The following is a 27,152-nucleotide window of genomic DNA, read 5'->3' on the forward strand; positions in this document are numbered from 1 at the left end:
GTTCCATGTGTGGGAGCCAGCAGAGCTGATGAAACACAAAGCAACAGTCAGAAGGAAGAGCAGAGTATCATGAGCTCATCTGAGAAGCACTTTTCCCGCCCCCCCTGCTCTGCTCAGCCTGTGTGAGGCAGAGGCACAGTCCCGGGGATGAGGGCAGCCGCCTCGGGGCTGGGCTGGGGCAGCCGTGGCACACAGGTGGCTGCTCTCAGAGCCTGAGCTCTGCTCTAGGCCATCTCCAACAGCTCAGCTCTCAGCAGGAGGAGGAGAATAAAGCCCCCTTGCAGTCCCCCACGTTTGTTTCTGAGACCAGGTGGAGTCCAAGCACAGCAAAGCCAGAGGAGGGACAGCCGTGGCACCTCCAAGCACAGTGGTGAAGGACAGGGCATGGCAAAGAGAGATGCAGTTGTCAGACCTGCCCACCTCTGCTGACCAAGGAAAGCCACCACAGCCACCCCCAGCTCTACCAGCACACACAGGCACAGAAGAGACTCCGAGAGGGAGCCTGCAGCTCCAGAGCCCTTCTGGAAGCAGCAGCCGGGCAAGCGTGGAAGGGAGGCAGCCACTCTGACTGTGGCACCTGCATGGGAAAGCTCAGCTGCTAAAAACTGCCACAGGGAATCACAGACCCACAGAAACATTCAGCTTGGAGCAGACCCTCAGGAGCACCAAGTCCCAACCCAGGACCCTGCTCTACAAGGCTCATCCCTAAACCATAGCCCCAAGCACCTCATCCAAACCACCTTGGGGACTCCATCCAGCCTTGGGGACTCAACTCCATCCAGCCTTGGGGACTCAACTCCATCCAGCCTTGGGGACTCCACCACCTCCCTGGGCAGCACATTCCAGTCCCTCACCACTCTTGATGGGAAAAAATTCTTCCTGCTGTCCAGCCTGAAGCTACCCAGTGGCAGCTTGAGGCCATTCCCTCTTGTTCTGTCACTAATCAGCTGTGAGAAGAGACCAGCAGCAGCCTCTCCACAAGGACCTTTCAGGTAGTTGTAGAGAGCAAGGAGGTCTCCCCTCAGCCTCCTCTGTTTCACACTCACCATCCCCAGCTCCTTCAGTTGCTCTGCATCACATCTATCAAAATCAAACAGACTAAAGCCCAACTCAGCTGTTTTCAAGCCAGCACAGCCAACAAGGGAGCAGAGCACAGACAGGAATCAAAGGCAGCCTCTCAGGGTGGGTTTCCCCTTGGAAGAACAGCAGACACCAGAGACAGAGGGCAAGGAGAGCCTGGCCCAGCAGCAGGGCCCAAGGAGCTGGTGTGAGCACAGCCTCACGTACCTGCAGCGCTGCAGGCTCACTGCATCAGAGCTTCCCATCAGCAAAGGCAGCAGAGACAGGAATGAGACCCTGCTGGCACCTGCTGAGCTGGCCAAAGGTGCTGGCTGCCAGGGCCTGCAGTGCCCATGGAGCTGCCAAACCAGCCAAGCTCAGCAAGCCCAGCCCCAGCCTGATGCAGACACTGCCTCTGCCCCAGCTCAAGGCAGGAGGGGGAGCCTTGCACTGGGGTGTGGAAGGACAGCCCTGACTGAGCCTTAGCTTGGGTGAAGGTTCAAGGGCAGCAAAGCTGGGGAGGGTCTGGAGCACAGCGCTGGGAGGAGAGGCTGAGGGAGCTGGGGTTGCTTAGCCTGGAGAAGAGGAGGCTCAGGGGAGACCTTCTTGCTGTCTCCAACTCCAAAAAGGGAGGTTGTAGCCAGGTGGGGGTTGGTCTCTTCTCCCAGGCAAGCAGCACCAGAACAAGAGGACACAGTCTGAAGCTGTGCCAGGGGAGGTTCAGGCTGCAGGTGAGGAGAAAGTACTTCCCAGCAAGAGAGATTGGGCATTGGGATGTGCTGCCCAGGGAGGTGGTGGAGTCACCATCGCTGGAGGTGTTCAGGAAGAGCCTGGATGAGGCCCTTGGTGCCATGGTTTGGTTGATCAGATGGTGCTAGGTGATAGCTTGGACTTGGTGATCTCAAAGGTCTTTTCCAACCTGGTTAATTCTATTCTATTTTCTTTCTCCCCAAATGCCTTTTTTTTATGCTTCAAACACTTCACTGTCAGTTTCCTTCACAGATTTTGCTGATCTAGAGTTCAAGTTAAAAGAGTTGAGGTTAAAGACCTAAATGAAGAGCTCAGCAGTCTCATCCCCTGCACTTTACCAAGTCTTCAAGTGGAAATAAAACCCAAGCCAGCAGTTATCTAGTCCTGCTCAGGCCACTTGGTGCTTCTCTCCTGTCTTTGAAGGGAACAAAGCTGTCCTTGCCCACAGCCCTGCTCCTGCTGAACACCACCAGAGCATTTCCCCTGCCTTCACCCCCACAGCCTCAGGGGAGGTCTCTGCTGGTTCCCTGCACACTGCTCAAATGACAGCAAAAAGCAAGCAAGCACCAAAGAGGTTTCAAACCCAGCCCCACCAGAACACCTGTACATGACACAGACAGACAGAGGGGCTCTGGGCAGCCTGCTCCAGCTGCAAGGGAGCTGCACTGGGTGGCCTTGAAGGGTCCCTTTCCACCCAAATGGCTCTCTGTGATCCCAGGAAGGCAGAGAAAGCCCTGTGCAGGGCTCAGCGGCTCAGGTAACAGCTGGAGCTCCTCTGGCCCTCTGTGTCATGCAGATGCACAGCACAGGCCCAGCAGATCACCCCTGATGAGGTGCCCACACACATGCCCAAGCACTGCCAGCCTGTCTGCTGGCAGCCAGCTCCTGAGAGCCTGCTGCCAGACGCTGTCAGAGTCCAAAGCCACTGCTGGAACCTCACAGCAACTCTGACAACAGAGCTACTTGAACCCCACGACCCTTCCAGGCCCCTCAGATGAAGCAGCCTGCCTGCAGGTGGGGTCTGCACACATATTACCAGAGCTGCAAGGCAGGAAGCTCAGCCCCGTGGCACAGCTAGCACTGGAAGCCCCAGGGCACACACAGCTGCCCTGGCCAGAGGAGAACTGAGCCTCTACAGGAAGCTGCTCCCACTGGCACAGAGCCTGCCCACAGCTCATGGTCAACCCCGAAGCAAGACAGGTCTGAACTCTTCCCCCTCCTGCTCCTCACCTGACTGCAGTGACCCTTGCTTTGTGCCATCCTCTGTCATTAACCTGAGGTGTTTGTTTAAGCCCAGAGTGTGGACAGAGGCCACCCCGTGTGTATGTGCACACAAGGCACAGCAGGGAGCAAAGCACTCAGCTGAAAGCTTCACAGCCAGCAGCTTCCACGTTCCACACTGCCAGTGCCTAACCACCTGGGCACTCACACATCTGAAGTGCCCAGCAACACCTGTGGGCAAACACTGGGTAAGAATCCTTCCCAGGCTTGCAGGCAACCCCAACAGCAGCAGCTAACAGCCTGAGAGCCCCGGGGGCAGCCCCAGGGCCTCACTCCTTCCTTCAGCCATACCTTACAAGCCCCCAGCAAGGCAAAGTCAGGGTCGCTTCCCTCTGGATCCCAACAGCTCCAGCACCAAGCATCAGCATTGTCACCAGGCAGCTCCCAAACCCCACCAGAAGCCACACCTGGAAGAAGGCACAGAGCTGCCAGAGCCACAGCAAATGCACTCTGCATTTTCTCAAGGCATTTCAGAGCCCTTCTACCGGCTGCATCCAACCCCTGCACTGCCCTCAACAGCTCACTCACTCCTCAGCATCTCTCCTGCCTTACACTTTCCTTCTCCTCCCCTTCTGTCTGCTCACACCTTCCAAACCAAGTCCTTCCTCCTTGGCTGTGTTTCAGGTGGTGTAGCAGCATCTGACTTCCTTCAAGTCCCCATCTTTCTTCTGTCCTCTCTCTTCATTTATTTCTTCCTTCTGCTTCTGAGCCCATGACAACCTCATGAGGTTCAACAAGACCAAGGGCAAGGTCCTGCAGCTGGGTCAAGGCAATCCCAAGCACTGATATAGGCTGGGCAGGGACTGGCTGGAGAGCAGCCCTGAAGAAAAGGACCTGGGGGTGCTGGGGGAGGAGAAGCTCAACAGGAGCCAGCAGTGAACACTTGCAGCCCAGAGAGCCAAGCAGAGCCTGGGCTGCAGCAAGAGAAGCATACCCCAGCAGGGCCAGGGAGGGGATTCTGCCCCTCTGCTCCACTCTGCTGAGACCACAGCTGGAGCTCTGGGGCCAGTTCTGGAGCCTCTGTGCCAGGAAGGATCTGGAGGTGCTGGAAGGTGTCCAGAGAAGGGCCACGAGGAGGAGCAGAGGGCTGGAGCTGCTCTGCTATGAGGACAAACTGAGGGAGTTGGGGTTGTGCAGTCTGGAGAAGAGAAGGCTCCCAGGAGACCTCAGTGTGGCCTTCCAGGATTTGAAGCTGGGGAGGGACTTTTGAGGGTGTCAGGGAGGGATAGGACTGAGGGGGATGGAGCAGAACTAGAAATAGGTAGATTCAGATTGGATGTGAGGAAGAAGTTGTTCCCCATGAGGGTGGTGAGAGCCTGGCACAGGTTGCCCAGGGAGGTGGTGGAAGCCTCATCCCTGGAGGTGTTTACAGCCAGGCTGGATGTGGCTGTGAGCAACCTGCTGTGGTGTGAGGTGTCCCTGCCCATGGCAGGGGGGTTGGAACTGGCTGAGCCTTGAGGTCCCTTCCAGCCCTGACAATTCTATCATTCTGTGATTTAATCACTTCCCTACACATTTCATTTCTGTAAGCTGGAGAACAGCCCTGGCCATCACCTCCTCCTCCCCTTTGACTGCTTGCCTTTTTCACTTCCCCCTGAGCAGCTCCATTTCTGTGCATGCTGCATTTGAATTCCTTAACTGCATGAGCCAAAACTTAGCTCTGACAGTCAAAGGAGCAACCCTGCATACAGTCACAGAGAGGCAGGGGGTGGAAGGGACCTCTGGAGATCACTGATTCCAAAGCCCCCGACCAAAGCACTTAGAGAAGGTCATACAAGAACACATCCAGGAGGGTTTGGAACGTCTCCAGAGATGGAGACTCCACCACCACCTCTCTAGGCAGCCTGCTCCAGGCTCTGTCACCCTTGAAGAAGTTCTTCCTCATGTTTAGACAGAGCTTCTGATGTTCCAGTCTGTGTCCACTGCCCCTTGTCCTGTCACTGGGCTCCTCTGAACACAGCCTCCCATTCTCCTGACATCCACCCTTTAAGTATTGATCAGTATTGATGAGATCCCCCCTCAGGCTGCTCTCTTCCAGACTAACCAGCCTCAATTCTCTCAGCCTTTCCTCATCACAGAGCTGTTCCAAGTCCCCCCAGCATCTTTGTCCCCCTTTGCTGCTCCTCTCCAGCAAGTCCCTGTCCTTGAACACAGAATCACAGGAAGGTAGGGGTTGGGAGGGACCTCTGGAGATCATCAAGACTATCATGCACTCTGGAGTGCCCATCTCTACTCAAAGGGAGCAGGCACACAAAAGCCTTAACCCTTTACAGCCACTTTCATGAATGCCCTGCGGTGGTGCCAGCTGGAGACAAAGGCAGCTGCCAGCTCTGACAGGATCTCTCTCCAGCCACAGTAGCTTAGAGCATCCCCCAAGCCTGAACCCTCCACCCATCCTGGAGCAGAGGGCTGCAAGGTCCTGCTCCCCTGGAAAGGAGCTGGAGAGGGCAAGCTAGCAGGAATCACTGGGGGACCTCCTACAGTCTTAATCTGGTGATGGTTATGAGCAGCTTGTGTTTGCTTTCCAGCCTTGTGCTCTGCTCCACAGGACGCCAGGCCCGGTGCGGCGCTCAGTACCGACAGGAATCAGTAACAACAGAATCAAAACAAAGAAAGGACTCTGCTGTTTGCCCCGAGGGGCACTGGGCTGGGGGATGAGCTCCTGGCTCATGCAGTCTGCCCAAGCAAGGCTTTCCTTACTCCCCTGTGTTTTCCTTCAGCTCCAAACACTGCACAAACCTCAGCTGCCTCTGAACTCAGCTGACTGCAGGAAGGCTTCACCAGGCTGCTGGACAGGCAAGGGTATGGTGATGTGAATGCTCTTCAGAACATGCCCAGCACCAGAATGCTCAATTACAGGCACAATGTAGCACCAAAAGCTGGCTCTCCAGCCCAATGCACTGCAGGAAATGGGAAGTGAGAGGGGAGCCAGCAGCCTGCCCAGCTCCAGCCCACCCTGTCTCCAGCTATCCAATGCTGCAGGCTGATGCTGACTTCTGCTCCAAGAGCACCACCAACTCTGCCATATTTGGTGTCTTCCTCTCCAAGAATCTGCTTTGCCTGTGGGGTTTCAACAGCGAGTCCTGAGCTGGAAACAGAAGCATTAATGCTCCGAGAGGCTAAAATGCCACCTGGCTTCTGCTGTTCCTGAGGCTCAGCAGGTGGGCAGCTCCCTTGGACAGCAACTCAATCCAAGGCCAGGAGATAGGAAACACTTCAGAGAAACAGAAAGCAACGGCCTTTACCTTCCTTAGCACTGGTGGTTACCAGCTGCACCTACAGCTGCCCTGGCTTTGCACGGCTCCTGGACTGGTTTATTTCTGTGTGTCCACTAACAACGATCCTGCTCCCCAGAGACACTGCAGACCCCCTTGTAACTGAGCCAACCCTGGCCCATGGCTTGCCCCAGCCAGGAGCTGCCAGGTTCCATCACAGCTTCAACAGGGTGTTTGCTCCCACTGGTCCCACAGGCACATGCCCCAGTGAAGGTGGCCCCAGAGCCACCCACGTCCCTCTGGACCCCTCTTTACGCCAGCTGATTCTTGGGCACACAGGACACGTGCCATCCCCTAGAGATGGCACAGCAGGAAGGACAACTTCCATACTTTGCAATCCCCTCTTTCCCAGCTCCCAGTCCCACTCTCTCAGTCCCTTATGCTCATGGTTAGGCCTGGAAATGCTCCCACTCCGGCTCACTGAAACCACGCCGACAGAAAGCAAACCACCCTGCTTCCTGAGGAAATGTTCCTCTCCTCAAAGCCTCCTCTCCTCTGCTGCTGGCTCTCTGCACTGTTTTGCCAAATTAGGAATGGTCCAGAGGAAGCTGGAGCTGAAAAGAGTCGTTCCAGGAACCTGACAGGACTTTAAGTGCTCTGGAGACGGCAGCTCGCTCCAAGCCTGCTACCCCAGCTGGCCCCTTCCATGCTCCTGCTGAAGCCCCACTGCTCCTCCTCAGCAAACTTCTCAGGGAGCAGCACTTCCCATCAGAGCAGCACTGGTGCACCTTGGAAAGGCAAGAGAACTTGTCAGGACCTCCAGGGCTGAGAGCTGGCAGCTGAAGTGCACTGGGATACACAAGGCTGCTGAGTTTGGCTCTCAGAGGTTCATGCAGTGACTGGGGCGGTACAGACTCACAGACTGCATCAGGCTGGAAGGAACCCTCAAAGGTCATCTTGCTCAACATCCCTGCAGTCAGCAGAGACACCTCCAGCTAGATCAGGCTGCCCAGAGCCATATCAATGCCTCCAGGGATGAGGCCCCAACTACATCTCTGCATTGAAAGAATGCACCCTGAGGAAACAGATCCTGGTTCTCACACCCATAGACCTGCTGCAGCCAGAAATGCCTCTGCTCAGGCTGAAGCTGGGACACCACCACTCCAGGGAGCAACCAGCTTCCAGCACAGCTTCTGCTGAGTCACCAAAGGTCCTTCAAGTTCTCCTCTGTCACTGCCAGCCCCTGAGCAGGAGCTCCTGAAGCTGCTGCAGCTCCCACCTTGCCCCTGCCGGGGTGCAGCACTCGCGGCTTTGCTACGCCCCGCAGCTGCATTCCTTCTGCTCCTGAAAGATCTGCTTCATCAGGTGTTAATACTGGCCTCTGCTTCCAACCACCTCAAGGGGTGTTCTGCATCACTTCAGTAATTAGATGTTCCCTAATGAAGGGGCTAAGTCCTGGGTATTTCAATAAACTCAAACACAAGCCCCAAATAGGTTTTCCATTTGCATAATCCTGTGCTTCAGCACCTGACAGCTCGCTGCTAAATCTTATTTCAATAGCAGTAATCCTCCTCCTGAAGGAGAAAGGCAGAACTCTGGGGCAAGGATAAAAGCATCTCTTGTTACTTTATACAAGGACTCATTTAAGCTCATTAACTCATTTCTGCAGGAAGAGCCTCCAAGCCTGGGTCCCCCAGCCAGGGCATGGGGCTGGCACAGCCAGGGGAGCAGGACCGGCTGCCCCAGGGCAGCTTCGCCTGCACAGGTCCAGTCTGTGCCCATCAAGGCTGCCAGCATACAGAGCCATAAGCACAGCCACCCAGAAACACCCTGAGGTGGCTTCACACCCTTTAAAGACCAGGAAGCTCAGCCCTTATTGCCCCCCAGGCAGAGTAACACCAGCTGGGTGGACACAGCAAGGGAGGCAATGGACAAACCCAGGGAGTTAGTGTCACTGGCACAGTGCGGGCTGGGACTCTGGGCTGCAAACAGCAGAGCTAGCCTGGTGCTGCAGGCAGCAGTGCTCCTCCTGTGACATGTCCAGCCAGACTCTGCTTGCTCCCTCTGAAAGCACCACAGAGCAGGGCAAGGACAGGGCACACACCAGGAATCATTTCAATTGCTCCTCACCAAAGCTTTCTTTACTCCAAGTCTGTGCTCAAACGCAGGGCACTGCTGTACCACCCTCCTACCCCAAAGTCCAGACCCCAGCCAGCCCTGGGACAGTGCTGAGGGCTGGTTCCCAGGGTGAGCACTGCTGCTGGGAACAGGCAGAGCAGGCACATGGCTCTCCACCTGCCCAGTCTCCCACATCCATCACCAATCCATGGGGAAGAACAACACAGCAAGGAAGGAAGCACAAGAAAACAGAGCGAGGCTCAGACACCTGCCCACTCCTACCCACTCCCAGCCAGGGCTGGTTTTCCTCTTGGCAGGTTTTGCTGCATCTGGCACTAATGCCTCTGCAAAGGCAAAAACCAGATGTGATCATTCCACCCTGGATGTCATTTGTTGCTTCCAGCAGCTTTTGGAGTGAGCCTTGGCAATGAAGCCTCTGTACTCAGAATGCAGAGCAACAGTGACACAGGGTCACCCCAGGCAGGGGAGAGCCCCCGTGGGCTGCTCCTCACCACTGCCCCCAAGAGCCAGGACAAATGGCTCAATGTTCTCAACAAGAGGTTTGCCTGTTTTATGCTTCTTTAAAATTTTCCCTACTTTTAAAGTTAATTCAGATTCACAGAACGGTAGGGCTTGGAAGGGACCTCTGGAGGTCATCGAGTCCACCCCCCCCTGCCAAAGCAGGGTCACCTGGAGAAGCTCACACAGGAACACATCCAGGTGGGTTTGGAATGCCTCCAGAGATGGAGACTCTACCACCACCACCTCTCTGGGCAGCCTGCACCAGGGCTCCAGCACCCTTAAACTAAAGAAGCTCCTCCTCATGATTAGATGGAACTTCTTCCATTCCAGTTTGTGCATGTTACCCTGTGCCCTTGTCCTGTCACTGTGCCCAGGGGAAAAAAGCCTGGTCCCAACCTCCTGCCACTCACCCTTGAAGTATTATCAGCACTGATGAGACCTCCCCTCAGGCTGCTCTTTTCCAGACTGAACAGTCCTAATTCTCTCAGCCTTTCCTCACGAGAGAGATGTTCCAGTCCCTCAGCATCTTTGTAGCCCTTTGCTGTACCCTCCCCAGCCAGTCCCCGTCCTTCCTGAACTGGGGAGCCCAGAAGTGGACACAATACTGCAGCTGTGGCTTCACCAGGGCAGAGGAGAGGGACAGGAGAGCCTCCCTTGACCTGCTGGCCACACTCTTCTTGATGCACCCCAGGATGCCATTGGTCCTCTTGGCCACAGGGGCACATTGCTGGCTCATGGGCTGCTCACTGCCCACCAGCACTCCCAAAATGTTTCTGGTCTGGAGTTACCCAGCAGAGCTTCTGACCACAGGCAGCAGAGACTGGGTTTGCACAGCCTCTGAACCACCACAGTGCAAAAGCTGCAAGGCAATGGTTTGCTTCTGGTTTAATTTCTTCCTGCAGATGTAGAGCTGAGACTGTACCATGAATTCTGAACACTGCAGTGAGCCCTGACTCCTTTGTCTGAGAATCTGGTAAGGTTTCAGGATGCTCTTTCTGTTCCCACTGAGGAGCATGCGTGGCTTTGATGGTTTGGGGTTTATAATGGATTATTTGCCAGGCAGCCTAACAACTGCATCCTTTTCCCAACAGATCTGCCACTTTCCAGCCCCTGCCTCTGCCAGGAAGGCTGAGCTCCAGGATGGGAAGCAGAAGGAGTGGATTAAAACAGCAAAACACAGCTCAGGAGTCTCAACATTGCTGACATGGTTTTGTTTTCCCAGGGATTCCTGCTTCACAAGTTCCCTTGGGATGAGCCCTGTGTCCATCTGCCCCCCACCCTGAGCTGAGTCTCTGCACCCCAAAGGCTGTAGCTCGCACCTGAGTGATGCCTCAAAGTTAACAGCACTACAGGGTCACCTGCTCAAGTGGCACCTGCCATTGTGTGCCTGGAGTTTTCACTCTGCCTTAATTAAAGGGGAGACAGAGCCAATGATCTGCCACGCTGGGGAGGAATTTGCTCGCCATGATTGGCTTTCCTTGGGGTTAAAGGAAATAAAGTCCTCACTCTGCACCCTTAGGGAAGTGTCACACAAAGGGGGATAACAAGCCCAAAGGCAGCAGTGTAACTCAGAAGAGCAAAAATCTCCTTGGAAGTGGCAGTGGCTCAAGCTCCAAGGGGGTAAGTTGTGATCAAACCCTGCGGTGCTGACCGCGTCCACTGACAGACACCACGTGAAGCCTGCATCAGTGGCAGCTGCCACATTTTGAGTCAGAGTGCCCAGAAAGCCCACTGCTGGAACAGCACCACAACCATGCTGAGTCCTCCTCACCCTCTCCTCTCTTTCCTCTTGGCTGTTTTCATCCTTTCCACGGCTGGGGAAGGCGGCGTGGCAGCCAGGGGAGGCGGCGGAGCGGAGGAGCCGCGGCAGGCCGGTGGGGCATCCCCAGGGCAGCTGCAGCTCCTGCAGGGGCTGCATTTGACATCCCTCTCCCCTGCACGAAGACATTTTGATCCTGCAGGAGCCATCAGATGAGTCATCTCTGGAGCATCTGCTGGGGCTAACGTCATCTCAAGAAACGAATTCTCCTCGGGCAACATTTTCCCAAGACAGAGAAAGAAAGCGAAAGAAAAGGGGAAAAAAAAACCCAAACCAAACGAAAATGTTCTAAAATTCTCCTTAAAAAATAATCAGATTTCTGTGGCAGAAGGGTTTCCTGATTTAGGAAGCTGAGTGCTTGCTTTTTTTTTTTTTGCTGCAGCCAGTGGAGCAGGCATCCAAATTTAGGACAAAATTCCTGTGGCGTTGGAAGGAGGCAGAGGCCAGGCTGGAGCTGACTCAGCGGCTGGGCGCACAATTTGAATCCAGGCTGGGCTCAAATCCTCCTCTGCTCTCTGAGGGCTGGCTGAGCCCCACATGCCTTCATCTTGATTAATGCACCACCCTAAGGACAGCCTGGCAGATTTCATTAGGGCTAATTAGGGAGCAGGGTATTCAACAGCGGCATGATAAAAATCTCGCCCTGATTGACGGGGCCCTGACCTCCTCCTTGCTCTACTTGCTGAGGTCACAGCCCTGCTCCTGCCTCCCTTTTTCTCCTAATTAAGATGGAACAACCACCTCTCAGCACTGAGAGGGGACCATAAGGGGCACACACAAGGACGTGTGTCCCAACAAGCGACACGTGCCCAGAGGTCCCGGCTGTAGCGCCGCAGCTCCGCAAGCCGCCCCTGCTGGCACGGATCCACAGAGCGCATCGGGTCGGCAGGGACCCTCAAAGGTCATCTTGTGCAAGCCCCCCGCAGTCAGAAGGGACACCCCCAACTAGATCAGGTTGTTCAGGGTCACACCAAGCCTGACAATGCATGTGTCCAGGGATGGGGCCTCCACCACATCCCTGGGCAACCTGTTCTGGCGTTTCACCACCCTCACTGTGCAGGACTTCCTCCCCGTGTCCAGCCCAACTCTGCCCTGCTCCAGTTTCAGACCACTGCCCCTCATCTTATCCCCACAGGCCCTTCTGAACAGCCCTTCCTCAGCCTTCCTGTAGGTCCCCTTCAAATATTGAAATGTAGCTCTTAGGTCTCCCTGCAGCCTTCTCTTCTCCAGGCTGAGCAGCCCCAACTCTCTCAGCATGTCCTGGTAGGAGAGGTGCTTTAGCCTTCTGATCATCAATGTGGCCCTCATGAAGGTACAGAAGATGGTACCTCAACATGGAGATCTGGAGAGCAGACACCCCTCTCTTTTTGCTCCAGACCTACACAGACAAGCTTTGCTTTCATTTCACAGGGAGGACATAAAAGAGGCTGAAAGTCCCCCTCCTGAGGTCTATTTTTGCCTCCTGGGGGCAGAGCAGGTGAGCCGTGTTTGCTCTGGGCTGGCTGCTCCTGGAGGACACCTGGGACCAAGGCCAAGGCCTGGGCAGGCAGAGCAGGAGGGTGCTGCCATTTCACAGGGGCTCCTCAAAGTGTCTGCTCTGCTTGTTTGTGTTCTAAAGATAGCAAAGCTGCCCGGCCAGCTCCTGCTGGGCTGCAGCTCTCTGCAGCACTCACACACCTGCCTGCCCTCGGCACACAGCAGGCATCTTCTGCAAGACAAACTGATTTTGGGGAGCACCAGGGGTGGAAGATGCAGTCATAGCTTGTAAAGAAAAAAACAAACCACCTCTGTGGTGTCCAAGAGACAACACAAGAACAGCTCCTCAGAGAATATTAACATTACCCACAGGTAGGAAGCTTCAATATTGAGGTCCATTTTTTGTGGCACTGCTATTTTAGTAGAGCAAGGACATCACATCCAACACCGAACTGCTGAAACAGCAAAAATTACTACTGAATGTCCTAATAACTGAGCTGACAGGTTCCAGACCAATCTGATCCATTCCCCAAAACTGCTTCTGCAAAACAGCTCAGGTTTGTGGTACTGCAGCAAAGGTTCCAAACTGCCTGTTCAGCTTACACACGCAAGCTGAGGAAGATCTGAAACAAACCCAAACCTGGGCAGCTGCTTCTCTGCTGTCTGGGTTGGACAGGGCTTCACTGAAGGGATCTATTCCAGGTTGTTTATTAGCTTTCTCCCACATTATCCAAGCTACTTCACTACAAAAAATAGCAGATTCCTTCCCAGTTTACAGCCTAGCCCCTGTGCTGCCTTTGTGTGGGCAGCAGAAGCCTCCTCTCCACGCTCTGAAGCAGTGCAGTAAGGCTCTAATGTCACCTTCAGTTGTTACCCACGGACCTGGCAGCCCTTCACAACGGTAGCAATTATCTCCCTCATTAAAAAAGGAAAAGAAGAGCCCTGCTGACAGCCACAGAAGAGCCAGCCACGCCACGGGGACAGGCAAGACTGGCCGGGCCCTGGTGTGCGTCCCTCAGCCAGACACAAGCCCAGGCTGCTGCTGCAGCTCCGTCACCGCCAGCCTCCGCTTCCAGCACCGAGATGTGGAGGCGCTGGCAGCGATCGCAGTCATCAGGGACCTGAGAGTAGGACCCTGGCACACAGCAAACTCAGGTGATGCCACCTCCCACAGCAAAGGAGATTCACCTCCAAGTAACTCTTGGAGTCTTGTTTCAACCTTTTCCTCTGGATGCTGGCTCGGAAAAGTGCAAGGCCAGCGGGGTAAGGCTGCTGCAACCCAACAGCAGTGCAGTGGGAATTAGCCCAGGGAATGCTGCAGGTATTACCGTCCCAGTAAATCCATCTTCGCTCCCACACCCCCTCACCAGAGGCTGGTTTAGGTCCCTAAGGCCGGAGCCATTGCCACCCGGGGTGGTGGCCGTGGTGACCACTCCTCCACCAAGGGCAATGTCTCGGGGCCAGGATTCCCATCAGCACTGACAGCCCTGGCACTGTTCCTAGTGCCAACACTTCCTTCATGCATGGAAACATTTTAATTCCTTGCTTTAAAATGAGTTTTGCTTCCCCCCATGAATCAGAATTAGTGCAATCTTGAAATCAATTTGAACACAAACAAAACCCTTTCAGTCTCTGTAAGTGAAAGCATGACATGGGGTGGTGGGGCTGGGCATTTTCAACCCCAAGAGCCTTTTAGAGGTTCCCCCTCCACCCTGACCTGCCACAAGACACACTTCTGAAGTCAGGAAGCTTGCAGGACTGATATCAAACCCTTGTCACCCCACTGCCTGCCCAGCTGCCGCTGCATGGGGCCTGGCTGCATCAGCAACCTGCAGCCACTGGTGACAGATACAACTCCCTCCCCAGAGGGAGGCATGGCCCTGCCAGGAGCCAACTCCACACACTCAGCCTCTGCTCTGCTTCCTGGGATTTGGTTCCAAGAAGAAGAAAACAACACTTTATCAAACCTGACAGGCATGTTTTGCTTTCCCAGCTTTTGATATTTTAGGACACCACTGAATTCATTTTGTACTGTTTGTGAGTATTTGAAATGCTAAGATCACTTCATTTGGGAGAGAAAAAAACAAAAAGAAAAGAAGGGAAAGGGGCTGGGATCCAGACATTTAGCACCTACTGCTGAAACAACAGCCAAGGTAAAACAGCAGCTGTACATGCACAGCCCAAACTCAGACAGGCCGCCTAAAAATCCCCTGAGGCTGCAGGCTCTCTGCTCGCACGCCCAGAGGCACCCTGCCCTCTGCTAAGCAGCGTCCTTCCCTGAAGGGAGAGCACTTGTCAAAAGAGACCAGGATCAACACAGCACTCCCAGCCACAGAAATACAAGCAGGGTGCTCACAGACACCCAAATAACCCAGGGAGGAAAACACTCTTCTAAGATTCACCATCAGCTGTCCAGAGACACCAACACCAACCCGCTGGGAGTTACGAGATGGAAAACAAATCCTCATCTTGCTTACGTGGTTTGTGCTATTAAAAACAAAGAGTCCTCACAGTGACTTTGCTGTTTCTACATGAAGTGCCCTTTATTCCAGCTACAGGCAGAGAGTCATTTGGAGCTGCTGTAAGCCACACCGGAGCGTTTCAGCCCTGCCAGGCGTTATTTTCCCTTCGTTCCCCCTCCCCATCCTCCGAGCCTTCCCTTTCCCCTGAGGAAAGCAGCAAAAAAAAACAACAACCCAAACCAGAAACCACCAAACCCAACCAAACGACACACCAACAAATCAACAAGCATCGACAACATCACGGCAGCGACAACAGCCCAGCGCTGGCAGCCAGCAAATCGCTCCCTCTCGGGCTGCAGGGTTCCTCCTGCCACAACTGCCTCTCATTAACCGTATAGCCTCGGAAAGAAGGGAACATTTACTCACTTTCAATGAATCAAAGCAGGCGATTACACGTCCGTTTTCGACTTGGCAGCTTTTCGATGGGTGTGCAAATTTACATTCCGTGTCTGGTCGTGAGCAAGTCCCCCTTTGGAACTCCCTACACACCTCCAGCGTTAGCCATTTTGTGTCCCGAATCGGCGTGACACTAACAGCCATCTTTTTAGCCTTTTACAGGTAGTTACAATCTCCAACGGAAACGGACCAACGAGCCGCTGAACCGATCGAACTGGAAATGATGAAAGTGCCACCTCCAGAACGCTTCTTTTCCTCTTTCTCTCTTTCTTTCCCCCCCCCACCCCCCCCTGCCCCGCTCCCTATATTTCACAGTACGTGCACAAGGGGTGGCCGGGGCTCCCACGGGGCAGCGGTGCCAGCGGGAGCTCACAGCGGTGCCACCGCTACCCGGCGCAGCCTCCGCGCTCGCAGCAAGGCCGGGCGCTGCCAGCAGAGGTGAAGGTTAAAAGGTGTGGCCGGGGCTCAGCAGCCCATCCTGGGAGCCCAGCGGAGCCCACAAGGCAAGCATGGACCCGGGAGCGAGGGGGGTTGTCCGAGCTGCTGGCAGGGAGGGGGCTGGCAGGGGGTCTCCAGGCAGCGGGCGGGGGGAGAAAATCTGTGGTGCAACCGGGATCGATTAGTTTGGCATAGACAGATGCAGCAGTTTAGAGCAGCGACCGAGATGGGGGCTGTCGGGGGGTGGGGGCGGTTTGATTTGGTTGGTTGGTTGGTTTGTTTTCTCTCCTCTCCTTGGCTTTCGGGCAGCAGAGATCTGACCTTGGCGGCAAACTTTTATTGTACAGTAAAGCAGCCTGCGGCAAGGCCAGCGCCCTTCCCTCGGCGGGGCCCGGCCCGGTGGCGGCGATGCGCTGTCCTCGCGGTCTAGCTGGCAGCAAGCAAGGCAAAAGCAGCGGCTGCTCTAGCAGCGGAGACGTCAGGAAAGGCACTTCTTAGTACCAACCTGCAGAGAGAAGAGACAGGTTACAGTGGCGGCTCCGCGGCTCCCCGGCTCCCGCCAGCCGCCGCCCGGCCGCACTCACGCCAGCCGGGAGAGGGGCCGCTGCCCCGCGCCGCGCCGGGCATGCTGCGCAGCCAGCCAATCGCGGGGAGCCTTGCAGCGATATTCCGGGCGGGGAGCCAATGGCGGGGGCCGTCTTATGAAAGGTCGCGCCTGTCAGAGGCTGCCCCGAGCGCCCGCCCGCCCGCCGGGGCTCGCCGGGCGCCGCAGGACGCGTGTGGGCCCGGGCGCTACCCGGCATGCAGCGAGGGGGCCGCACCATCGCCGCCGACAGTGGTTCCGTCCGCGGCCCCCGCCCTCCGCCTGCGCGCCGCCGCCGCTCCGCCCCGCACGGCCCCCTCCCGCCGCCGCCGCCGGCCCGCAGCCCCGCAGGGAAGCGAGCTGCCCGCTCCTCCAGCCCTGGCGGTGGTTAGCGGCTGGGTAACCGACTCTGCCCCTGCGCTCCTAATGACGGACTCGGGAACGCCGGTTATTCCCAGGACAGGGCCGGCCCGGTGCCGCGGAGGGCTGCTTGCGGGATGCACCGGTAGCTAAGCGAAGCCACCCGCTACGTACTGCCGAAGCGCCAGGCCCTGGATTCACCCAGGAGCTCGGGCACGGTGCCGGCTGGTGCGGGGCTGCCCCTGCGCAGCATGGGGATGGGCGCCCAGCACTGCTCCCTCCCAGCCCAAGCCGCGGCTGAGCTGCGCGCTTCTGAGCCCAGCACTGATCCCAAAGCGGTGCCCAGGCGCCCCACACCCAGGAAACCTTCCCTGGTGGGACGGGTGTTTTTCTGAGAGGAGTTTCAGGTGCCTGGCTTTGCCACAGAACGCTGCTGCACCGTGCCAATAGAGTAACGGTGATAAATACAACTCTCATCCCACCTGGAGATCTCCAAAGAGCAGCCCAAAGCAGAGAGGCACCCATGGCAATGCCCACCAGAGCCCACAGCCAACAGCACCGGCGGCACTTCTGCCAGCAGCATCTCACCCGCGGTGAGAGGGAGGGCTGTCCCCATCCCTGTCGTTACACAGGCACTGCTCCAGAACAGGCCTGTTTCCCACTGCACCCAAAGCAGCATCACCAACACTGCCACCAGCAACACGCTTTGGGAAGTGGTGCTAGTCAGGATGGATGCAAACCAAGAGACAGGGAAAAATCTACAAGGAGTATTTTTCTGTTTTTTCCATGGATAAAGTAATTAGGACAACAAACTACAGAGGCAAAGCACAACTACTACAGGCAGCGAGATTACAATAGTGGTTTCCGTGCCCTCTAATCATACCCACATTTTAATCCCTGCTAGCAGCAGAGAACTTTGTGTAATTGCTTTCAAGCACAAGTAAATAGCAAAGTGTCTTCTTAGTAAACACAGATATGCATCTGCTTCAGCTGCCTGAAACTCAGAAGCTGGAGTCATCCCAGACAGCAGCTGGGCCTACAGCAAAGACTTGAGTCTCAAAAACTCATTCCATGAGTGATCAAGCAAACAAGTTTGGTTCTTCCCCTGTGCCATGCTACCCAGCTGTGCTGGGTTAGTACCAAGACCCAGAAGTGCAAAACCACGAGCTGGGAGCTCAGAATGCCACATGCCAGCAAGCCCAGGTGGGTGGCCTGGCAGGACAGGCTCCAGGCATCCCCAGTTCCCTTATGCTGGACTGCCTTCCACATCAGAGAGCTGTCAACCTCAAACACATCACCCAGTCCCCAGCTGAGGTGTACAGAAACTCCTCCGTGTCCTGCACAGACACAGGTAACAGATGCACCTGCTTTCTCCCACCATCACTCTTGAACACCACAAAACAGTCACTTTAGAAGAGGTTTTCTGGGTTTCTGTTCCCTGTGAGACCGATGCTGATGTAGGCATAGCTCTGCCTGGAAGCCATGGAAAAGCTCTAAGCAGGGATTTTTCTCCTGCTCATCATTTGGTACACAAACCATCTGGTCATCATTTGCTAACAAACACAACCCATCCCAAGCACTGATTTTTCCAAACGCCAAGAAGGGCCGGAGCAGCAGTTGGTATACTCTACATGCCACAGGCAAGGCAAGTCAAAGGACATGCTTCCAAAGCAAGACATGCCATTTCACTCTCACAACTTGAGTAGTCATCCCTAAGTAGGAAAGGAAGAGAGAGCACCAAGACAACACACAAAATGAAGCCAGGCAGAGCTGTCTTTTGTGCTCACAGGTAGAGGCAGGAGCAACCTTCCTGGTAAAACTCACAGAACCATGCTTTATAATGCAATTTCTCTTTGGAGAGGGACCAGGCACTTGCAGTGACATCCTGCTGCTGTGGAGGTCACTGACACATCTGCAACTGCACTAAACCCAGGCTGAATTTCACCCTTCCTTCTCCAGGCTGCCAGCTGCAGCAAGAAAAGCATTACCTGAGGAGCTGTGACACCTCAGAGGTGCATCTCCTGAGCGTGAAGCAATGCTAGATGAATTATTCTGTCTGCACAGTCACTTGAAGAAAAATTGTGTTGTTGGAATTTATCTACCTGAAAACAGAGCCAGAAATGTCAGCTTTAAAAATAGCCTCCCAGCAAAACTAGGCTGAGTTCAGACCAGAGGTCTATCTTTGGGAGCACCACTACAGAAAGGAAGATATTAGCAGATCCATTATGTTTTAACCTGCACAAACTATCTTCCCTTCACTCTGAAATGCTCTTGTGATAGTCCAAGTCAGTAAGGAGTCCCCCAGTCAGCCTCAGATACTAAAGGACACCAGTGCCTGCCAAAGCCCAGCAGATAGGTGTGATGTCACTTCAGGCTGTCTCTGATAAGCCAGCAAAGGCTGCAGCAAACCCAGAGGGAAGAACCACAGTGCAAGGACAGGACAGGGGGAGACTGAGCTGATTTTTCTTTGTAATTAATATTTATTTGGAGGCTGCCAATTGATAGACTCCACCCAGCTCTCCACTCAGCACTAAAGGCTGCTCTTAATCCCCAGCTAGGTTTTGCAAGCTCACATTCTGAAGTGTGGAAGTGTTTGCTACTTGTCTTGGGAGCGCTCCAACAATTGTCTGGCCAAAGCATCACCTTGCTTTCCCTGATTATTGGGAATACAGGGGAGAAAAAAGAAGCTTGAAAACATTGAATGCAAATGCCAAAGTGATTCTCAGAAAAGACATGAGAGAGAAATCACACTGCAAAACATGTCTGGGAAGAGGGCAAGAGATGAGCTGGCTGTCTCCTGAGCTGGGTCAATGACAAGCATTATCAAGCAGCTCGACCAATCAATGGAAAGGTTATCAGGAAATGCCCAAGAAAGTGAAACTAGCACAGAGAGGCCCATGTGATGATGGCTTCTATGTTCTGATTAAGGATGTTCCAATTTTAGTACTTCCTGTTTTTGCTATAAAAACGCAGCAGGGCCAGGTCTCTCCCTCCTCTCCTTACAGCCTTGGACGCAAAACTGAAGGACCAGCCCAGGAGCCTCCACTGCAGTCACAGGATCACAGGATGTTAGAGGTTGGAAGGGACCTCCAAAGATCATCCAGTCCAACCCCCCTGCCAGAGCAGGAGCAGAGAATCCAGCACAGGTCACACAGGAACACATCCAGATGGGGCTGGAAAGGCTCCAGAGGAGGAGTCTCCACAACCTCTCTGGGCAGCTCTGTGACCCTTACAATAGAGAAGTTCTTCCCTGTTCACTCACACACATCTCTCAGCATCTGGAAAGCTGGAGAGGCAAAAGTTACAACCCTGAGGAAGAATATTGCAGTGGAGAAGGATGGTTTTATGCTCAGAGAAAAGTGGAAGCTGAAAGCCCCAGCCTCAGTGACACGAGAGCTGTCAGCGGGAGCAGATAATTACACGATGTGAATCCGCCCTCATGACAATGGCTCTAACAAGATAGGAAGTGGAATAAAATCAATATTCTGTTTACACTGACGAGTCTCAGGGCTCAGAATTGCCAAATGGCTGTCTTTTAAAGAGAGAAATACCAAAATTACTGACTGCCTCAGAGAATTTTCCCCACACCTCTCTGCCAAACTCAAAGTTTACCAATAACACAGCTCAACATAACATTTGGAAGGGATACAGCAATTACTTCGTGGCACAGTCAAGGGGTATAATTACAGTGTCACGAAATTAAGCAGAACAATGAGCTAATTAACATCCTGGCCACATAACAGTGAAGGATTGGTTAGAGGAAAATGTTCTTCAGTAAGCTGCTGCTGAGCGAACCACGCTGGACTTGCGGTGTGGCTCTGAGGGAACTGCTGCCACCAGGCTTGCACAGCAGCAAGCCAAAGCAGCAAGACCCCTCTGTCTTCTACTTTCACATATAGTGTGGGGGGGGAAATGCAGAGTGCAAAAGCAGAGCACAGAGCAGCCAGCTCTGAGGTAGGAAAGCTCAGACACTGAACCATTTGAGATGTTCTTTCACAGCCCCCCCTGCGCCCATTGACTTTGGACTTAGAGCTCGGTAAAGCCACAAGCACGAACTAGCATTGAAGTGCTGAGGAAGTCCCACATCAGATTGGTAAAAAAGTCCTGCCAGCACTACCTCTGTGACCCAGATACTCTGCATAATACACAGAGTTGTAGCAGTAGTAGTGCTTAAAGGTTATTTCTGACAGCAGTGCTTGGGAAGGCTGCACAGCCTCCCACTGACTTCAGTGGGCTTCGCAGGCAGAGCCTCTCAGACGTGGTTTGATCCCCAGTCTGCTTCACAGCTTCTGAAACCCTTTTAGCAGCAACACCTACCTGAGACATTGCATCTGAATGTAGCACACCCAAGTGTGCTCACTTCCTGAAAAACCATAGAATCCTGGAATTGTTTGTGTTGGAAAAGACCTCTAAGATCATAGAGTCTAACTGTCAACCTCAGCCCACCATGACCATTAAACCATGTCCTGAAGTGCTGGGTAAATCATGGAAGAAGAGGCAACATGTCACAGCTAAGTGTCCCCAGCTGCACGTGGCTCCTGCACTGTGCAGGAGTAAAGGGATTCCTTGAACTCAGCCCTCGTAGAGTCACACCCCTACTGAAACTGGGAACCAGCTCCTGACAACAGGGAGTGGCACTGACCTACAGATCCCATAGCCCAGTCCTTCCTTCCTTTAATTAGAGAAATGCTGGTTTCATGTCAAAAAGTTCCACTGCAACCTCCACAGGCCCTCTAAAGAGGAGATGTTTATGAACTAGCCACCCTTACTGTCACTGAAACCAACTTTTGAGTCCAGAAATGAGGCTGCTGAAGTGTTCCTGCTACGACCTAGGCTATTGTCAGTCTCCTTTGCAGAGCTTGGGATTCAGAAATGCAGAATTCCTGTTATCTGGCAGCATGAGCTGGATGTGGATTTGCAAAGCACAGCAGAGGAAGGTCAGTGACTGTCCCCAGACCAGGCTGTGTATGCTGCCATCGCTCTGCTCCTCTAGGCTGCACGCCACGGCCACAGAACAGTGGGGAGGACACATTTTAATCCATCTGCTGCTGATTTATGTCCCACAAAGCACTCCCCCAGCCATCCACACCACTGAAGCTGCACAGTCTCTTTCTGCTAAGTAAAAAACACATCCATACTGCAGTTCCTTTACCATAGCATTTACATCATCCACTACAGAACTAGGAAGTCCTGTGTGACAGAGGGGAATTTCAGCCCTAAAAGAAGGGACATTTCCTACACAAGCCTAACAAGAAGTTGGTTATCTTTAACATTAAGTTAAATCAAGTGATTTAACTTCAAGCTCTCAGGAGCAATTAAAAAAACCCAAACCAACCAACCACCAAACTGAACTGAAACAACCAAAAGGCCTTTTACTAAAACCAGCCTTAGGTGTTTGCTCTGAGAAGTATTGAACACAGATATGAGAGGGGTTGTAACAAAACAGCTCTGCATCCTTCCCAAAAGCACAGAGCTGTTCACCAATCAGGCTCCTGCCCACTAAAGACACTTTGATTAACTACAGACATACCTAAGCCTAGGGGCACAGGAGAGCAGCAAGAAACCTCAGGTTATAGCCTCCCACCAGGACCACTCTCCTACAAGCAAAGCATTCCTTTGGGGCATCATGGCAGGGCTGACCCAGATGAATTGCCTGCCCCACACCATCCTCTGCCCCCAGAAGGGCACATTTCACTTGTTTTGGGTGTTTGCCTCAAGAGCACAGCCACATGGCAAAGCTCAGCTTGAGTCCCACAACTGAGATTCAAAACTGGAAGGTTTTTGTGACAGTAGCAGGGGAGCTACACACCACTGAGAGCAGTCCCGTTGGGGCAGGGGATTTCTAGCTGCCCTTGCCTGTGCAGATAGAAAAGGTTGCACATATCAAGCAGGATTATTAGCCTCATCCACAGTAACAGCCACAGAAACAAGCACCAGGTCCATGACTCAGCACGGGACACGGCTGCTTCCCTCCAGCAGCAGATTCCGCTGATGCCGATGGTTTCAGGGAGGAGGACTGAGAGCTCCTCAGGTCACCAGGGATGCAGCAGCCACCCAGCCCAGCTGCCTGCAGGTCAGATAGCTGAACATCTACTGCTTAGCAAGAGAAAAAAGTCCTGGCACCTTGCTACTGCTAAGGTTCTAAATGACATCTGTGTTACCTCCAGAAGGTTCCTGCTTTTCTACAACTGGCCCTATCGTTTCTCACTTCCCCTCCCAGAGCAGCTGGCCCCTCTCCTTCCCCAGAAGTGGACCTGAGCAGTGGGTACAATGGGTCTGGAGGGGCCACTGTGGTGAGCACTACAGCACAGGCACAGTCAGTACTAACATTATTAATTTATTACTAATGGCATTTGCTCCAGCCAGTCAGCTCCTCCTTCCCCTGCCTGCCTCCTTACCAAGCTCCAAGCTCCGGAGTCCTTGCCCCTTTGCACAGCAGCTCCCTTGCTGTGTGAGTAACAATGAGCTAGGAGCCTGCTTGCAGCCACCACATCCATACACACATCAAATTAATCAGAGAGATTAAAACTGAATTTAATTACCAGCAGCAGACCAGGCCATTCATGTCAGCTGCTCCATGCTGGCACTGTTGTCTCACCCCTCCAAACCCCTACGGACTGTGGGGCCACCAGCGAGGAGCAGGCACCTTCAGAAGCATGCACAGTGGGGCAGCTGAGGGCTGAGTGCCTGCTGCACCCCAGGCCTGCTCCCAGTGAGGCAAGATGAAGTTATGGCTACATGCATTGCTTCATCTTGCATCTCACTTGAGGGCAACCAAAAAGGGACATGGGCAGAGAGAATGAGGAACACGTTACACCCAGTTCCGCTTTCCACAGCAAGCTGGAACTGGGGGTTGATGGCCTGGTCACCTCAGCTCAGGAATGCTGAGCTGTGGCAGCGCTGTGACAACCACAGCTTCTCTCCAAGGGTGAGACAATCACATGGGAATGGGGGAAACGGGGTGAGTGCTGTGGTATGCACTGAAGGGCAGGTGCAGGCAGAACCAAGCCATCACCCCTGCACCCTGAGAAAGGCTAAGGGGGACCCACACCTCCAAAATCATCCCAGACTCCAACATTCAGAGCACTGCCACAGCAGGGACACCCACAGCAGTGAGAGGAGGTGAGGATGAGCAGGACAGGGCAAGGATGAGACTGCCCAGCTCCTGTTAAAGTGGGTCACAAATGATGACAGCGCTGGGGAACTACTCCAGCAACTGCTGGAAGACAGGGGGTAAAGCCAACTGTGCTCCAGTTCAAAGCTGTCTGTTGCTCAAAGGATCTCAAAGCCAAAAGGGAGTATTTTCCAAGGTTTAACACAGTCTGACCTTACATTTCATTTACATTTACCAGTCCTATCCTTCCAGCACAGTAAAACCTTAAGATAACCTAGCAGAAAACACAGTGGATCCAAAGTAATTTCTTTTCATTACCTCAGACTCTAAAGTCCTACAGAATGAGGCTTTCTAATCCTCTGTGCTCTGCCACCACCTGAGGTACAAGAGAGAATCACAGAATTATTGAGGCTAGAACAGACCTCTGAGATCTTCAAGTCCAGCCTATGACCTAACACCAGCACACCAACCAGACCATGACACTGAGTGCCACATCCAATCTTCCCTTAAACACCTTCAGGGATAGTGACTCCACCACCTCCCTGGGCAGTCCACTCCAGTGTCTAATTCTCCTTTCCATGAGGAATTGCTTCCTAACATCCCTCCCCTGGCACAGCTTCAGGCCATGCCCTCTCATCCTGGCACAAGCTGTTATGCACTAAGAGCAAACTGATTCCTCACCATGCAGCAAAACCAATCATAGAATAGTTTTGGTTTGAAAAGACCTCCAAGATCCAAGTCCAACCTTCAACCCAACACCACCATGGCCACCAAACCATGTGCACAGTGCCACATCCACACATTTCTTGAACACCTCATGGGACAGTGACTCCACCACCCTCCCGGGCAGCCTGTTCCAATTCAAGCCTAGGAGATGCTTTCCTTAGCTTCTGTGGTGGTTTGAAGTTTCCCCCCCACCAATATTAACTACATTTTAAAGGCACAGACTGAAACCACCACAGCTTCCCAGAGCTGGCTACACATGGAGCACTGAGCAGCACAGAAACACTCAGTGATCTGATCAATTCTGCATCCTGAATGATCTCACCCAAGCTACATACACGTGCCTTCAGAGGGAGCACGGAGAAGCTCCAGATTAGTCACCAGCATTAAAAAAGCAATAACAAAATCTGAATGACTCTGCTTGATTTCAGAGGAGAAGTGAACAACGTCTCTGAGACCATTTTTAATCAGTGTTTGCTATGATTTACTGTTTCTGCTGCCTCATCTCCAGTCCCTGCATTGACGTAGCTAACGCTAAACATGAGGAACAGCCCCACTGCTGATGGCCCCTGCTCAGAACAGCTCCTGCTGCACACAGCCTCAGCAGCAGGAACACCACCAGGGACTGAGGGGAATTACTCAGGACTCCTGAGCGGGGCTGTCCCCAGCACACAGCTGGCAGAGGTGCAGGCAGCAGGGACAGACATTGTGCACACGAAGCCCTCTTCCCCTCCTCCCTCAGGAGCAGGGCTTGGTGATGAATTTTTTTTGCACACAGGGAGCCTTCCTTCCCTCCTCCCTCAGGAGCAGGGCTTGGTGATGAATTTTTTTTGCACACAGGGAGCTTTCCTCCCCTCCTCCCTCAGGAGCAGGGCTTGGTGATGCATTCTTGCAACACTAACTCTGTTCATGGATTCCCTGATGCCTGAACGACTCAGCTGGCGTCACGCTGCTCGCAGGCAACTTTTCTCCTGTTTCCAGCTTTTGGCTGTGGGCAGGAAAGATGAACTTAGAGGAGGATGAAGATAAGATTTCTGGTTAGTTCAGTGCCCAGAAGGCTGCAGCAGAAGGTCTTTGATCGTACAGGAGGGAGCTGAAACACCATCACACCTACAGCCCTGCAGCAGAGATCCCAGCCAGCATCACCACAGAGCCCTGGGGCCACCAAGCAAACGCAGCTTCAAGGACGATCCCGGTGTCACACACAAAGGCACAGGAGATCAGCCACAGCTTAATGAACTTGTCTGCTACCAAAAAAAGCAAAAAAAGAGCAAGCAGCAGCCTTGCAGGGAAGGAGCAGTAACTGTGGCAGCACCTCCTGCATCCCCACACACGGCACCTACGGGGGGTTTCCAGCTTGGCCAGTCAGGTTTGTAATCATTGCTGTTTCTGGGTGATGGATCAGGTCGTAACCCCCCTGCCTCACGGGGGTTTGACTGGTGGCTGCGGCACGGCTGAGCTGTCTGAGCTGATCACAGAGTAATCAAGGAACATCTCAAAGGCAGGAGGAATGTGGAGCCTTCATTACCCTCTTGGACCCTTGTGTTCCTCCTGGTCTCCCAACTGCAAGCTGCCACAGCACTCTCATTCCCACAGCTCGTGCCTGCAAACGCTTCCCTCCCAGCCTGTTCTGCTCCCTTTCACTCTCCTTGCCAAGAAATGGCCTTTCTGCAGCCATGCAGTGTAAAAATGGATCATTTCCCCCTCAAAATGCCTGCTATGTCAGGAGCAAAATGCCAATGCTAATGTGTCAAAGGCCCACAGGACCAAAGCTGAAAGACCATTTTGGAAGTAGCTCAAGCACTCATGTTCCACCCTTGCCATTAAGGTCACTCCAAACAGTTCTTGCTAGCAGCACTGCACAGCAAGCAGAGAGGATACCCAAAACATCCATCTTCACTGCTTCCCTCTGGTTTTATCCTGCCTTGGAAGATTCCTCTCTGTCCTCTGCTGGAGCCTTCTTCCATCTACCCCCTGCTTGAGCCCTCCTCCATCTGTCCCCTTTTTCATTAACCTACCTGTGCCAGCCCCTCCCCCCCCCCCCCAACTGAACAGCACAGGGAAGGGATTGGGGGGGAAAGCTCAAATAGCCTTGCTTTCTTTCTAGTCTCACTCCTACCTCTAGAATCCATTTTAGGCCTTAGGACTGCATAATGAAGTTTCAAATTCCACCCTTACACCAAACCAAAACCCAAAGCCACCCCAAAACATGGAACATTTGCTTAATAGCTTCTGAAAAGCATTAAGGAAAAAAAGCAATTTGCATAAAAGTGGTGATTAAAGCCAGAAGGCTTCATGGTTGTAAGAAAGCAAAGCAAAGAAACCCCAGTAACTGTTGTCAGTCATGCAGGAAGGAGGAGTGAAAGATGTTCAAGTGGTTGTATTTCAGCTGCCACCATGAACTGCATTTAATTAGAACTGAACAGAGCTCTGGCTGCTTTGCACCCTTCCTCCCCCCCGCCAAAAAGAAAGTAACAAAAATCCCCTCAAAGATTGATTTCTGGAAGACATTTGCACACAAACACAGGAGCTCAACACAAGACTGATAAGCAGCAAGGTGTTTTCCCAGGGACTTTCTTCCAAGCAGCCTGCAAGGCTCAGGCACAGCAGCGAGAAGCCTGCACTCCCCCGAGAGCATTCTGAACTGCTGCACATCAGCAAGCTGCAAAGCACAGAACTACACTCTGACTACCACAGCCTCACCCCTTTGGTTCTTCACTGCTTGGGAAAGAAGGCTCCAAGACAGCTTCAGTGTTGCCCACACATCAAGCACTGA

General features: G+C 53.5%; 1 protein-coding gene across 14 annotated transcripts in view; it reads right to left on the reverse strand.

The window, feature by feature from the left end:
- The window catches only part of MBNL1 (muscleblind like splicing regulator 1), a 99,073-nt gene that overhangs the window by 48,834 nt on the left and 23,087 nt on the right, over nt 1-27,152 (reverse strand). For 6 of the 14 annotated variants that reach the window (XM_068144893.1, XM_068144896.1, XM_068144895.1 and 3 more), the window contains exon 2: nt 15,129-16,101. The exons of 7 other annotated variants lie outside the window; for them this stretch is intronic. In XM_068144893.1, coding sequence (XP_068000994.1) covers nt 15,129-15,302 — 174 coding nt within the window. In that variant the 5' untranslated portion in view covers nt 15,303-16,101. Of the gene's footprint in view, nt 1-15,128; nt 16,171-27,152 lie in introns of those variants that run through there. One more of the 14 variants, XM_068144899.1, reaches the window with a different exon arrangement.

The sequence above is a fragment of the Melanerpes formicivorus genome, unplaced genomic scaffold (genome assembly GCF_026170545.1).
Source record: "Melanerpes formicivorus ecotype bairdi unplaced genomic scaffold, bMelFor1.0.p_v2 SCAF_12, whole genome shotgun sequence".
NCBI lineage: Eukaryota > Metazoa > Chordata > Aves > Piciformes > Picidae > Melanerpes > Melanerpes formicivorus.